The 16,663-nt window shown below is 29.8% G+C and overlaps 1 protein-coding gene across 7 annotated transcripts in view; it reads left to right on the top strand.

Moving 5' to 3' along the window:
• The window catches only part of nAChRalpha4 (nicotinic acetylcholine receptor alpha4), a 252,998-nt gene extending 236,362 nt beyond the window's left edge, over nt 1-16,636 (top strand). For all 7 annotated transcript variants that reach the window (XM_076370226.1, XM_076370236.1, XM_031988358.2 and 4 more), the window contains 4 exons: nt 3,297-3,443; nt 3,937-4,095; nt 4,873-5,122; nt 6,348-16,636. In XM_076370226.1, coding sequence (XP_076226341.1) covers nt 3,297-3,443; nt 3,937-4,095; nt 4,873-5,122; nt 6,348-6,539 — 748 coding nt within the window. In that variant the 3' untranslated portion in view covers nt 6,540-16,636. The remainder of the gene's footprint in view (nt 1-3,296; nt 3,444-3,936; nt 4,096-4,872; nt 5,123-6,347) is intronic.
• Nucleotides 16,637-16,663: the final 27 nt, after the last annotated feature.

Below are 16,663 nucleotides of genomic sequence, written 5' to 3'. Positions count from 1 at the left end.
GCGGTAGTATGTGCTAGTGTTATGTCCATTATTCGTAGGTATTGTTTCTACTTGATTATCAATACGAAATCTTTCCGTTTATTCAGGAAAAATAAATGTTTCCAAATTTAAATAAGTTAACAAGGTTCGATATTGTGCTTTGTTGATTGATTACTGTCAAGGATTAAATCGTAAGATTTTAATTTCAATTTATGTACAGCACTTATCATAATTATTTGATTATAATTATGTTGCTTTACATCTTTAATATTTATATTTTGTGTGCACTTTTTTCTTATTTCAGATATTTTTCATTGGTTGCGGGCATTAGTTTGGTATTTAAAAACTCAGTTGTTACATTATCTTATGCTTTCAGTTCTTAGAATCTGAAATTTTCTATAAATATAATCGATTAAAACAGTTGACATAATTGTTTCAGTATAGAAACTATTGTTGCACTCATTACTTTATAGTTTCATATCAACTTTTTATTAAAAATTATGATACCAAATAAAATAACTTTATGTTTCAAACAAATGAACATTCATTACAAGATTTATTGTTATTTCTTCAAATTTTCTTGCAACTTGCGTTTTTCTGTCTTCAATCTATTTACGTTGCAACAAATAAAAATCTGGTGCAATTTTTTTCATATAATGGTTTATTGTTTTAACGAAATTTATTTAATAGATATATATTACATGCTACAATGCGGTGTGTAATTTGTAAAAACTTGTATTATTCGAACTACATCACTGTCAATGCTTAGGAGCACTATGACAGACGAAACGATCAATAATGGAAGAACAGGAGAGCCATGGAAACTTGAAATCCGTACGTGAACAATTTTGTACGACATTCTGTTCCTGTTTTAAATTCTCTTTTTGTTTTTCCCACTAATCACAGCCCATCCCATTGTACAGGTACAATACCAAAAGTTTGTGCCTTTCTGAATCTTCATTTTCATTTCCAATATTTTTAAAAATCTTGTTAAATTACTCCAAACATTATTTATTAGTATCTATACTGCAAGTTAATCGTATGAAAAAGGAATAATAAAAAACTTGCTTTTCTCCGGTTTCACTTATAAGACCAATCCTTAGAATGTGATTAAATAAAAGAGGTTAAATTAAATAACATTGATGAATTTAAGAATCAACTGTACATATTAGTTAATAATATATTATAAATTAATCATAAAAAGAAAATGCTAAAAAACCGTCATTTTTCCTATTTTCATTTACAACAGTATTATCTGTTTAAGGAATAAAAATAAATTCATAAAGGTATTTGACATTCAGGTTTGAGCATTGAACTCTTAATTCACTAACTGAAAAGTATAGTCGATGAATTAAATTCTCAATAATGCAATTGTTACGATCGATCATTTAATTGTAAACACGTACGAATATTATAAAACATCCAGCTATTAAGTCACAACGCGTTGAATATGATGAATTTTAATTTTGTGAAGGCATTTCGTTCCGATGAAACATGAAAGCCTTAATTAAATCGGAATCAATTAATCCGATTTCCGAAGGAAGGACAAAGGGCAAACATAAAAGGGGAGGAAGAAGGCGTCGACATTTCAGGGTGAATGCGGAAAGGCGAATTTCCGAGCCAATAAATGGTTCCAAGTAAAATCAAAGGAACTCAGTTTAATTTAAATCGCAGCCTGTCCTTTAACCCTGACCAGCTATAACCGAGCCATCTCGAAGTGGTTCTCCATTCCGAATAGCTCCGTAAGATTTACATTCTACTCTCCCAATGGAGTCATTAGAAATCATACGTCATAGGAATTTATCTTTCATGCATATAGTGGTCGTGTCCAGTAGTCGAAAACTGTAATATTGCAGAAAAAATAACGTACTTATCTTTTCATTTGCATTTTATATTTTATATTTTTATATATTTGTCTGTTTCTTATTATATATTTTTATATTAACATTTCACTTCGAGTATTTATATTTACATTTAACTTTATATTTTATATTTTTATATCTTTGTTTGTTTCATATCGTATATTTTTATATTAGTATTTCATTATTTTTGTATGAACGGTAAACAGTTTTTTGTCAGACGCATTCTTGATTTTGACGTAAACAATTATGGTGTCAAATTCCGTAATTTTTCCGTCGACATTTTTAGTTTTAATCAAGTTTAAAATAGTCTGTGTAAGTATCTACATACTTGATGAAAAGACTTGAAACGTGTAGAATTGTTTCATTGATACGATTCTAGGTAATATTTTTGTGGTAGGGTTAATTAGATAATATTAGGAAATGATTACCAACTATTATGTAAGTATACATTGATAAAATTCAAATATGTCTTACGTATATTTCTCAAGTGATGTTACTGATAATAATACCAAAATAATATAAAATGTTCAAACAAAAAGATAAATATTTTAAGAATAGTTACTGAGAATAGTAATAGCAACTCTGTCGATTTTAATTATTCACTAAAGTTATATTATTTATCAGATTGCCAATATTCTTTTACAGTAATTTATAATTTAATTAATTTTATATCGTTATTATCATTAAGAACATGGTAAACAGAAATGCTTAGATCACAAGATCACGAATTCCTAGATCAAATATAAAACACACAAATAATCGTTAACAATGCAAAATTTAAATTACTATAGTTTATTTGCACATTCTAACTAGATAATAAGCTTGTTCTGTATACCATATGAATTTTGAAGATTTATTACTGATGATTTTATGAAGACATAATGAAAAGTATAACATACTTTTCTATTAACGAGTTATAAATATACTTAATCACTATACATGCACTGTTGCGTGACCACGATTTCGTGTTCTCAACATCATAAATGTTATGATAGGCATTCCAATTGTAAATAAAAGTGTTTCGTGTTTAATAAAATTTCGTAGCAAGATTTATCTAACGCGTTATCTTCTCAAGTGAAAACAATGAAAGTAAATTTTTGGAGATTGTACAAATTTAAGAATCTTATACATTTTATGTATTTTTATTCTACACATGATAGTTCATGCAACTGCAATACATTATACATTTTTTCGTAGTTCAATGAGAAAGAGAAACGTGACAAAGAGAGAATGTTTGAAGCACGCCACACATAAAACCATATACTTATTTTTTGAAAATGTAATAATACATATTTATTCAACTATTGCATTATTTTTCTTTAATGGAATATTTACATTCAATACCTATAAATTGCATATATTTCTTGAATACGGCATTTGTTATAAAAAAGTTAGTTTCAATATAAAATGCATTTTTCTGTAATTCTAAATATCATTCTTTTATATATTTTCCAGCATTTGCGTGACAGTCGTTGTCCTGAATGTTCACTTTCGATCACCGCAGACACATAAAATGGCGCCTTGGGTGAAAAGGGTCTTTATTCACATTCTTCCCCGCTTGTTAGTCATGCGGAGGCCACAATATAAATTTGAAACAAACAGGTAAGAATTTCTCAAATATTTTATGTTGGAAATCTTCGTTTGTTATTACTAAATCTTTTAAAATATTGACAAATACATAATAATTGTACATAATAAATAGATTATTGAGCAATTCTGCGGTGTTGTGGAAACAATGCGGAATTAATTTTTCCTGGTTTTTATAATCTGACATGTGAAATTCTAGCCAAAATGTTGACCATGGCGAAAAATCTCGATTTATCTAATACTTATTTTAAGATACCAATATGTATTATATACATATAAATAAATATTCTGGAGTATTATATAAAATTGTTGAAAAATATAGTTTTATACATATTGATAATATACGTAATTTATTACTTTAAGTTATTTAGAATATCCAAAATTGACTGAAATATATTATTTAATGTTTATATTTAATAATTAAATAACGAAATATTCTTTGTTGAATGCGTATACCAATAATTATCTTTGCAAAAACAGTTTTGTACAAGTTTATATTCCTTTACAGATATAGTTCTGGTAGAGTGTTAATGAGAACAGTGAGAGGTAAAGAGAAGACTTGCTATTATCCTTATCAATCATCAACTCAAGAAGATAGCGAAGAACATTTAACACCTAAGCGATTTCACAGCCGTGTTCCTTCAAAAGAAGACCTTTCTCCTTCGAGGTATAGTTCATAAATTCACGACGTTTGTCTATTTCAGCAGGGAGGATTATAAGTAAAATTTCAGTTATTAATCGTCTACAAATAATGAAGGTGTACTTTCAGTATTCAATTTTAATATCGAAATCAAATATTTTCAATATAATTTGTGAATCAGAAACTATTAAAATAAATAAGAAAGGTAATATTAAAATAAAAGATTTCTAAAAAAGAACTTGTCAATCTTTTAGTCACTAAATAATAGGATTCCATGGAAAAAATATTATTTGGTACTTCAGAAATCCTGCTTTATCAATAGACAAACATATTTTAACGCAAAATTTTTTTAATGATTTAATGTGGAACAATAAACAGCCATAGTGTTATAAATTATGTTACAAACTGAAGTAGTTGATACTCTCAGTTTTTATTAATATTTCAGTGTAGAAACATTAAAAGCAATTATCAAAATGAAATTTAATTATAATTCACACATATCATCAATAATGAATTTTGAGCAATAATTACACTGACTAATTACTTAATTATATATTATAAATAATCTATAATTAATTATAATTATAATTAGTAATGATTACACTAACTACAATTTTATCAGCAATAATTACATTTAGTAATGAATACAGTGATTAGAATCGAAAGAAGATGTTTAAGAACTAAAAGTTATTCATAATATTGTATATCTTAATTCTCGTACACCATTTCAGCGGAGGAAAATTGATGTGCTCAGAAGTTAAGAGTGTTTTAATTTAAAATTGCGTTCTCTTGTTCGAAATTCAGTCTCGCTGACGGTGCAAGATTCGGCGGAAGTTGTTTAATTCACGGGCCCCCGTTGCCGCCGCTTCCTCTTCACACCGAGTGCGAGGATCTTTCCGTTTCCGGCGACGCAGGGATCGAAGAAGTTAAAAGTCCAGTTCTGCGAAGTCCTCCGGCTTTTTCACACTCACGCTGCCCTCCAGAAATCCACAAATCCTGTATCTGTGTGCGTTTCATCGCGGAGCACACTAAAATGCTCGAAGACTCAACTAAGGTAACATTTTCTAAAACAACTTTGCCAATAGGAATTTTTCGTATCTGAATTATAAAATCATCTACAATAAAACTTATTCTATAATAATCGTGTCTGATATTTTATAAAGTAACGTAATTTTATATAAACATCAATTGTGACCTATGAAAAAAGACATAACCGCTTTTGTTTATCCTTGAACTTGCATGTCGCTGAGAATCATTATATCAGATGTTGGTCACTTTAATTTAATTTTCAACATTCGATTTTATATGACATAAAAATAGAATTTAATATAAAAAATGAATGTACATAAGTTTTATCAAACTTTGAAAATGTTTTAAATATATAATATAATTACACAATAATATAATTACATGGTTAACAGATATTTAGAATGGAAAATATTTAACATATTTCGAATGTTATTTGTCGAGTAATTTTACTGTTCAAAATTAAACAATGCATAGGTTAAAAAATATATCCGTAGAAAAGTTTAGAGTTGTCATGATACGTTTACAGTTGGGAGATGACTTCTAGGAGAAAGGCACAGTAACAAGAGATGTTTCTAGCTTACAGTTTTATTTGGTTGTGTATAACATATTAACGAATAGCAAATTAGTGATCGAAAATATCGAAAATCAGGAAATAAAACCAATTTTACCACTAAAAATTCCTCCTAATTCTTCAGCCTAGCTATTAAGTGATCTAGCAACACGGTAGAACCTTTTATAACGCAATTAAAATATTCCGTGTTACAAAGTTTCTCGTTTACAAATTCTGCGTAAAATTCCCCCTTTGGATACTGGTCTAACTTGTACTAACAAAGGAACCTTTTCAACCAACACACACCGATTTTAATGAAACTTATGTAAGACATAGTTCTCAAGAAAATATTTCACATGTACTTTTTCTTATTGGCCAGGAAAGGAATCTAATTTGTTCATTTTCTTCATTTAGTAAGAAAATTTCTTCTGTATACTCCCTAGTTTCAGAGATATTATAAAAAATATATTTTCAACCCTCAACATTAAAGGATGGTTTCACCTGGTTCAAAATAGATGGTATTACGTTAAAACATAATCAAATTTAACTTCATTTCTTTATCTTGTTGCGCGCAAAACGAGAGATTTTTCAAACTAAATTCCACAGTTAACAGATTGATGGCGTTATAGAGGGTTCTACTATACTTTATTATGTAATGGCATTCACCTTTTCATATGACACTTTCGTAATTCGAAAAAAGGTGAAGGAAGACTGGAAGTACGTGGCGATGGTCCTAGACAGACTATTCCTATGGATCTTCACTTTGGCGGTCCTTGTTGGTACAGCTGGGATCATCCTGCAAGCTCCGACTCTTTACGACGACAGGGTACCCATTGATAAAAAATTCAGCGATTTCGCGACCACCACAGTAGTGAACTGTCCGCCGCAATAGTCCATGCCCGAGCCCTGCACCGTAGAGAAAGACTAAGGACCAAGAACCGGAAGTAACTCACTACCAACCCGGAAACCCATCCTAGTCTTAGGAACTTCCGACTTCCAGCGACGTTCAATAACGAAATTACGGTAAAGGGGCTCCATTTTCTAAGATGATTGTAAAGTATACGACGTACACGAAGTGCAGGATGCAAAACCAAACCAAAATGGAGGGAGATCCGAGGAGATATTTTCAGAATTGATTTTTCCTTTCTTGATTGCGTGTAAATATTCCTGAATACGAAATTGTCACTGAAATGGTAATTAAAGTTGTAACGTTCGAAATTAAATTTCTGTTAATGTTAAACAACGTTGAATTAATGATGTAATTAATTAGCAAAGATTAAGAATTTAGTGGTTTGTGGTGGTAATATTATAACAAGTTACCAAGTTACCATTATACTAAGTCTGATAATATTATAATTTACCTTAGTTAAGCTTATCTTAATCTTAATTTACCTCAATTAGTAGTGCAATGGAAATATATTTGAAACATTGTTTAATCAATTATAATATATTATTGAAAAATAAATAACATCACTTTTTTAGACTAAAATCATTATGTGAATACTACTTATTATTACTAACTTATAATTGCTTTACAATAATTAATGTATAAATGACTACTTTGATAAAATATTGAAAGTCTTAAATAAAACTGAAAATCTTTTTTTACTAATTTCTTATAATAATTTAATAATTTCAGAAAATTGAATTATAATTAAAAATGATCATCTGAAACTTATTTGCCTATTTAAAGAAATTCTTCAGCCGGGAAGACTTTACTAAATACATTACCATTCAAATTCAATTTATTCGCCATTTAGGAATAATATCTGATTCATTTGTAAATATGACAATATTTCCCTGAAATAAATGTTCATTTAATTTGTTATTCAGAAACGTTACTTTAGAGACAAGGAATATCTCCTTGGAATCTTTCTTTATTCCATCACCATCGGCTCAAACTGAATGACTCACGGGTCATTCATTCCTGACTGTTTTCGAGTGTCGTCACGAAGAACAGCGAACGACACCATTTTGAAGAAACTTATACCTATATAGTCTGCTCAAGTAAATCGTAATATGAAGCTGCCACTACTTAATCGGGTTTAAAGCAACAAGCTAATTAAAGGTAATAATTAATTTAGTTAAACCTTTGACTCACGTCACAGATTCGAAGTAAAGGGGGAAAAGTGTTAACTATCATAAAATCGATCGATCGGTCGACCAAGGGTTATAAACTTTGACGAATAATACTGTCGTACGGTCGCGTGTTTTATATATAACGTTTACCCAACACGTTAAGAGGAAATTATTCTTAGGCATCACGATTGTAGGTAGCTCGTTGTACGACACGAAGTTAGTGTGTAACTTAATGTATAATCGATTAGCTTTAAACATTTAGAAACGTACATACCTGTTTGTACGAATGTATCTATAAGAAAGTGAGATCACGGATTAATCACATATAAACGTAACGAAATGTCACTCGAAATTTCTTATTTTTTCACGAAGTTATTTATTAATTCGAAATTATCTCGTCTTGGTCGTAATATGAATCTATTTAATTTCTTTTAATATTCTTTGCCAATATTTATAGATGAAATGGACAATATGAATTTATAACGTGCTACGAACTTCTTTCTATTTTTAATTGGTTACTTTCATTTCATACATTGATCATCTAATCGTCATTGACATCATCCCCTATCATTCAAATTGATTTATCAATTGATGTAATATTGAAAAAAGAATTATTTATAACGATTTATTTAAAAATGCTTGTCTAATTTTCCGTTTAAGCACTTAACGATGCACCTGTGGATCATACTACCTAAATGCTATTATGAATAATTTTGTAAGTGCTTCTAATAACCCTTGTGCGCCGTTCGAAACCAATTTAGTCTGAAAGGAAAATCAATTTGTTTCCTATCATACTTTTTTATTATAGAAATATGTAAATTAATTAATATATATTAATATATATGTTTCTGCTTAATTGAATGTCGAATTGTATTCTATTTTTATGAAATATTAATTTAAAGTTTAACTGAACAGTGCGATGAAGATAATATATTTCATTAATGAAATTCATAGGTTTACAAAATTTGAAACATGAATGGATAAGAAACATGAAATAAGTATATTACCATTGATTTTAAGCATTTAATTGAGTAAAGAGTTAATTATAAAGTAGAATATTGAAATTAAAGTATCCTCTAAACCAATAGTTTTTGGGATAATATTATATTTTAGTATCTTTTTATTAGAAGCTGAGTACGCAATTAATCAAATCATTAAAGTTCATACAATACCACTAAACAGAAATTTGACTTTTAAAATTTCTCTTAAAATTTTACATCTTGTGTATATAACGCTCATTCTCAAAGTATTATACTTATGATTTTGATTAAAAAGTAACAATCGACGACTCATAATTTATAAGAACTATCATTCTTTGTTACAGAATGACCACAGGTGATTTACTCTGCTTTAAAACTTTGATTATCCTTTATTAATTGGTAAATATCAGTCTCACCACGGTGGAAACTATTTTATAAATTATTCTATTACCCTTGACAGAAAGTATTTGTTCAAACAAACCAGACATCTGTTGTAACAATAATTCACTTGTCGAACAAAAAGTATATTCATTAAATTAATATTAAGTAATATTTTTCTAAGAACCACCAACTTCTCTATTCTATTTCTTTGATGCTTTTAACCCGTTTACAAATAAGTCCTTCAACGATCAATGTCACAATTTAACTCGAACACTTTCTGTCAAGGATAATAGAATATCCATTGACGATCCAATCTTCCATAGTCCTTTTCTTAATACTAAAACCATCAAACGGGTCAAAATGACCCTATCCTAATTTCTTCTTTTTGCAATTATTAAAAAGATAACAGATATTTTTCTGAGAAATTATCAAAGAATTATTTGACAATACATAAACTGAATTAGAAATCAATTGAAGTCTCAATTCATGCATTCTCGAAATTTCAATACAGGAATTTCGAGAAGTCAATTTGACTGCTCGCTATTTTTACTATTAATTATTCAAGAATCATCTGTCAGCAGGCATCCTGAAATAACAAATAAAATCCATAGAAACGAACACGAGTCATTTGCAGAAATCTCATCACTCACGTCTACTACTCTGGTTATAAGCAGCTCGTTATCGAGTGAAGTTTCGTTACGTACACCACTAGTTTCGGTGAGAATACTGTATTTTGTAACGAATGAATCGAAAACATGCCACGCGAGACATAACAATAATAATAACCGATAGTATGATAAGAACAAGTAAAGCATACGAATTCTAAAGCTGATAGATGTAGCTGATTGAACAACCGATGAACCGGTCGTTGTTCAATGCCGTAGTACGTGGTTAATGTTTACTGTGGGTTGTCATCGTTTTCTTCCCTCAGTTAAGTTTCCATAACCCGTTACTTTGTCCGAACAAAACGCGCCGTGTATAAACATCCTAACTATCGCAGTGAATAATCGTTAGTTGCGCCTCGTACAAGCGGACTGATACCGAACACGTCGGAGAATCTGCGATTCTCTCGCGAAACAAACGAAATTAACCTCTTGCGTTATAACAATGTGCCAGACTTGTGGTAAAGATTTTCAACACGATGCAACAAACACAAATGTTACTCGGTTCATTCGAATTCAAAGCAATTATCCTTCTGCAATAAATTATTATACTTAACGCGTTGCCTGCCACGGAAATCTCGACTGTTTCAGGTAATAATATTTATTCCTTCATAACAAAGGTAAACGGTATTAGAAATAATTATTAACAGTTTGGTATGGCAGTAATTAAGTTACTCTATTATCTCGTTAGTTATGTCACTAAATATTTTCATTCGATATCAATTGTTTTCAAGTAATTTGGAGATGCCGGTCATCGGTGACCACCGTGATAGACAACGCGTTAAAAGAAAACATAGGCATAGAGTATATCTAGAATTTTTCTCTTTTTCCAATAAATTATTAATGACAAAGTAGTCGTGTCGATCACAGGTGAGAAAAAATATTATATTGCAAGGGGTTAACATAAAAGCAAAAGACAAAAAGAAAGAAGCAAAAGAATAATGCCCGACTCCGATTATTGATTTATAAAAATTCGCGAACGTCATACTTTTTTCCACGTGAAAGCTGAGTCTTGGTTCGATTTCACCGGGAATCTCGAATTCTTCGACGGGTAATTACCTTAGGCATGTTCATAGCTGGGAAATTTATTATACATAGCTCGAACGCATCCGAAGTAAGATGCCTTACATCACCGTTGGATCTGTAAATACATTTGTAGGAATGAATTGTATCGGTATTACGTAAATACTGCCATTAGAGAGTGTTGTTAGCGTGAGAAATGTGTTTTGTTTTGTATCGCTGTGTCGGTAAACGCCTCGATTATTCGTCAGCCAGCGACTGAACCAATCATGTGCGAGGGTTAATTGATAAATGTCTCGGAATCTTATCGAATCTCATGCGATGATGAAATAAAAATATTAAATCCTCGTGTTCTCACGATAAACACCTGTGGGTTACCTTCAAGGCTTTTATTATACCGAATTCTTATCGATAAAACACGCTACTCACTGTACCTTGTTCAGGTATGATGATCACCAGTGGTTCGTGCTGTCGGAACGGTTTTTATTGGAAAAAATCGACACTGGTCGGTTGTGTCAGGTTGCGCCTCTCGTATGACACGTTAAGGCAACGGTTCTTAACCATTTCAACGACACAGAAAAAATTCGCTTTTATTAGAGAAATCGGAAGGAAGTTCATTATATTTAGTCTCAAAAGAAAGCTTGATTATTTCGTGTAAATTTATAATTATTAATCTAGAATACAGTTTCATTGCTCTTTCAGGGCAGTTTCCCATCAAGTGATCCATTTTTCGAATCTACTTCTTGGGGTAATATTTAAAAATTTGTATGAAATAAAACTTTCTGTTGAGACTAAAAATAATAGACTTCTTTTTGGTTACTCTAATATTTTATTTACAAAATGTACAAATTTTTTACAATAAAATATTTAGTTATATATTGGAAGTTTTTGGTAGTTTTTATATACTCTTATAACATTTATTGTTTTGCAAAAATATGCTCTTATAGTTTATAATATGCTTGAAATTATTATATTCTTTCTAGATCTATATATTGAACAGTTATGTATATAATTTTGATTGAAACGTATGTGAATGATTATTTTTAATGAATCTGTGTTACGGTTGCTTTCAGTGTCCTCAAATTCATCTTATAATCAAAAGTGCTCGTTGACTTAGGAAAGGTTAAGAACCACTGCGTTAGGGGATCCTTTTTATCAATTAATGCTTGTAACATCGAATTCGACGTCATTGTAATCTTCCAGTTCCAGATTAATCGGAGAACGATAGAAGTGTAATAGAATATTGACCAGGGCGAATGAATAACGAGCGTTGAGTGAATTAATGAGCGATCGGGGATCGGTCTCGGGACACGTGGTATTTTCTACCTGATCGATAAATCGTCCAGAAAACGCCGAAACACGGTCGAAGCGGTCTGCATCGTCGATCTTGGTAACCAAGACGCCAGAATTCTCCCTTAGAGGAACGAACAGATAAGGAGTTTACTTTGCACTAGAACAATAGGGAAGAACGCACACAATTTTCTATGATAGGGTCGGTTACTACATAATTTACGTGTTAACGTGGTAATTACTCGTTAGTGTGTTAAAACAGCTGTCGCGCAGTGGCCAATACGATTGATTGGAAAGGTTAATTCGTATTTCCGATGTTCTTTTTTTTATTATTTATGGGAGTTCAGACCCTTTATATCATATTATACCTATTATTATATCATGTTGTATTATGTACACCTATTCATAATATATTTATGTATATTATTTATCACATACTTGGATAATTACTTCATTATTAGTTATTTTAAGACGTAGGGTAAATGAATCGCCATTAATAGCACATAAAAAAACTGTTTTAGAAGTCTCACATAACATTTATATTATATAATACTTATATAAATATTTTGTTGCACTGTACATTTCAATATTAAACATATTGATTGAAACAAGGACTCATATAGCTGGTCATCGGAAGTCCAAGAATCATCTGCTACAATAAACTATTATTATATATTCTCACGAAAATACTGGCAACAAAAGAATCAATTTACGAGTGACCGATGATCAACAAGTAATTTGATATTCATTGTATGAACAAATTTTAATTTACTTCCCGTCGATTCGTATATAAGGTAAATTCGTACTTATATTTACCTTCTTTTCAATTTATATTTAATTCATATTTACTATAAATTCGTATTCATGTTTAACTTCTGTTTAATTTACATTTAATTCACATTTAATAATGCGAAAGATATTCGAACCTCGCCTAGAGCAATCACTGAAATTAGCCACTGTGTGTCGAGTCGTTAGCCTCGATCCCCCAATGACGAACCTTAAAGTTTCACTTTGACAATAGTAGATTATTTCACCGATAGTCAGCTATTGTTACTTTGATATTTTAACAGTTGTTAATAAATCGCAGACGTTTAATTATTGTTAGGTAAAAAGGCGATCGAAATAAAAAGTGCTTTTCTCGATGAGGAAAAACTGATGATATTCGAACGAGAAGGACAAGCGGTATCTAGTTAGGTACTAGGGGAATAGAACAGACTAATTGATCATAAGGTGTAAATAACTTGTACATAGACAAAAACGTAACGTAAGTCAGAGGCTATAAATTGGACTTTTTTTACTATTTCGAAAAATCTGAGGGATCTCAGAATATCGTTCAGAACACGATGGTCGGTAGCGAGAACATACTTCTAACTTTTATTTATCAATGACAACGAAAAAATCAAACTAATTTGCGTTCCATTGAATTGCATAATTAACGTGAGTTCCATGTTATTTCAATGTTCAGCTTGTTCCGTTAATAATGTTGTTGCTTATGTTTCATTTTCAACGTAATGATACTGGAGATATTTTTTTTATTATAATAACTTCATAACTTGGCTGAAAGATTGTCATTCATTTGAATCGAGCGATTCGTTTAAAAACGAAACATTACTCATGGAATCACCTACTAACGTAAAACGTAACGTGTAAATGTCATATTTAAGTGTACTGACTGTTGTGAACCGAAGCTTTGAATGATTTGGATATTTAGTAATAGTTTTACGTCAATATTTAAGTAACATGGAATAAAATATTGTGAATATAATGTACTCAAGTTTTTGTACTGTGTTGTCAGCTATTTTGTCTTCGCGTGATCGTGATTTTAAACGGAAACCGCGACTGTTTCTTTTATATCATTTTGTTGTCTCAAGGAGAACGATTGTCATGGAATTTATTCGCACGAGTAGCGATTAACGAGTCTAGTCGAACCATGCAGGATACTTCATTTAATCTGTTACTAAACAATATTTCGATCACCTGAAATTATTGAAACAATTACAATGTTAGAAATTCAATAATTAAGATAGGTATCTTAAATATTAAAATTAATATTAATGTACCTTTGAAACGTAACACATTTGAAATTTTATTTGCTAACGTTTTTATCACCTAAATGATTTGTTGATTACGTTACAAGGAGATTTTATAATAAAAATTCATATCGGTTAATTTAATATTGACTTTTAACGGGTCGTATGATTTATCCTGTATAATGTAGAATAAAATTGTAATACTGAAAATGTTTATGCATTAAATGCAGAGTTTGATAATATAAAATAAAATGGATGGGAAAAGTTTATTCAGACGTTTACGTTGCTATTAACTTGCGTTAATGAAGTATTTAACGAAGGAGTAAGATCTTTGTTGGATCGCAGCTTTTGTAAATTACTCTGTAAATGTGTAATTCTGCATAAACATTTGCAGGCTAATGATAATACGCTAACATCGTCGGTTATAGTGGCCTTCGGTTGGAGCTACCCTCCATGACAGAGAAATATTACTAAGCACATTCATTTTAAAATTAGAATGTGGCTCGTGGAGTTCAACTTTAAATTTCAAATTCATTTCGAATGCTACTGTTGAAATTTCAATTGAATTTAAGAACTTAAAAATAACATTTGAATTTACATTTTATCATTAAATATTAATATATAGCTAGGAATTTCATTTTCAAATTGAACTCAACTATTCTAATTTGAATCTAGATTTAAAGGGTTAAAACTACAGTTTGTATTTCAATCTAACGAACTAAATTTGACTTTGGATTCTTTATACGTATTTTGTCAATGTAATTTAAATTTAAAATCAGCTGTATGAACTTCAACTTTTGTTGACGTCGTATCAGTATTGTTAGTTTTTAAATTTTAATTTTATTCTGAATTCAATTGCTATAAATTTGATATTTGATTCAAATATGTCCATGAATTTATCTGCATAGAGTAAACTTATAAAAAATTTGTTGATTTTCAAAACATTCGAATAAGAAAAATAAAATCTGCATTAAGTACTTATAAATTCATTCTTGTTTGTAGATTTAACTATGAATACTTTCCATATAAATGGAAAAGCTACAGAAGTAAGTTAAAAGATTGAAATTGGAACATATATCAACACATACATTTTTCATTTTCATATATTCCTCGTAGACTGCAGATTTTATAATTTTATAATATATATTTATAAATGTATGAGACAGAATGAAATAAGGAATTGTACTGGTTCACTCTTTCCAAAAGGGTAAAAATCTAATCGTTAATGAACATACGAAGGAAGACTTCATGGACATAAGTTTTGTGTTTTTATAAAATTGAAGAATTTAATAATTCTTACATAATTTAAGTACTAATTGCATAATTCGCATCTCGAATAATTCAAAAGTTTAATCATTTTAACAATAATGTTTTATCTGCGAAGATACATTTGATCCATCTAATCATAATAAATCGATCATCTGTCCGTAACGGAAACAAGATATAAAGTTCGACTCGTTCCTCGAAACAGAATATAATACGAGATAAACGAAACTTCCGACGTGAAAAGAAATGGAAACGGGCGCAATTGTCTCGTAATATTAATGAAAACAAGTAGTTGAACAAATTCTTGATAACGGAGAACGTTTTAGTAACGTAGGCTAAGAGTAAGTAAGGATGACGGTATGAATTTCATAATTAATGATTAATTATAGTAAAACAAGTGTACTAAATAGTACTAGCGCTATAAAAATTCAGGAAAAACTAACGAGCAGAGAAAAGTAAAAGTAAACGTTGAAAATTATCGAAGTATTGATTACCATCGTTAGATACCAATACTATGTATAGCGTTTGTTAAATATGTACCTATGAATTATCGATGACCGTCGTTCTAAGACTACACGATGTAAGAACGAGATTCTTGTTGCTTGGTTTTGTAATCATGCTTGACGAAAGCATTTGAAGAATAAAACTTGTTGTCGTAGAAACCTTTTTTTCTTGTCACTTCATCTATATAAAATGGTAATTAGTGAAGTTTTATCCTTTTCAGGACATATTGCAATAGGACTAAATTTAGGATCTATTTTTCATCTTAAATTTTACTCTTAGTTCTGCTTTCAATTTTAATTTATTAACAGTAGAACAACCGAAATGATTTAAAAAATAAATAGTTTCACTTGAATACTATAATTATAATATATACAGAAACCGGAGAAAAATATATTGTTACACATTTTACAAGGATTACATATTAATCATGTTAAACACTCGTTTGTCTTTTTAATCATGTTAAACAATAAATTATGGAAGTAATTACAGTAGATAATATAAAAAATATAATTTCAGATATATTCGGCTCTTTCCTTTTTAAAGAAGAGTTAAGGCAGATATTATTCTATAAATAACTCTTAATTATAAACAATCATAATTAAGATGTAATGTACATGGTAGTTCATATTTGATAAGATTCAAAGTTTAGATTTGAAGTTAAAGAAATTTCGTAATCAATACAATATAAATATAGGTATATAATTAATAATTAATGGATATTAAGGGATATGGTGCACAAGGTAAAGGAAACGTAAATTAAGTACAGAAACTTCAATATAATTTTAAAGAATATATTTGTTACAA

This window comes from Nomia melanderi, chromosome 1 (genome assembly GCF_051020985.1).
Source record: "Nomia melanderi isolate GNS246 chromosome 1, iyNomMela1, whole genome shotgun sequence".
Lineage (NCBI taxonomy): Eukaryota > Metazoa > Arthropoda > Insecta > Hymenoptera > Halictidae > Nomia > Nomia melanderi.
The sequence above is the reverse complement of the archived record's forward strand: the minus strand, read 5'-3'. Positions and strand labels throughout refer to the sequence as shown.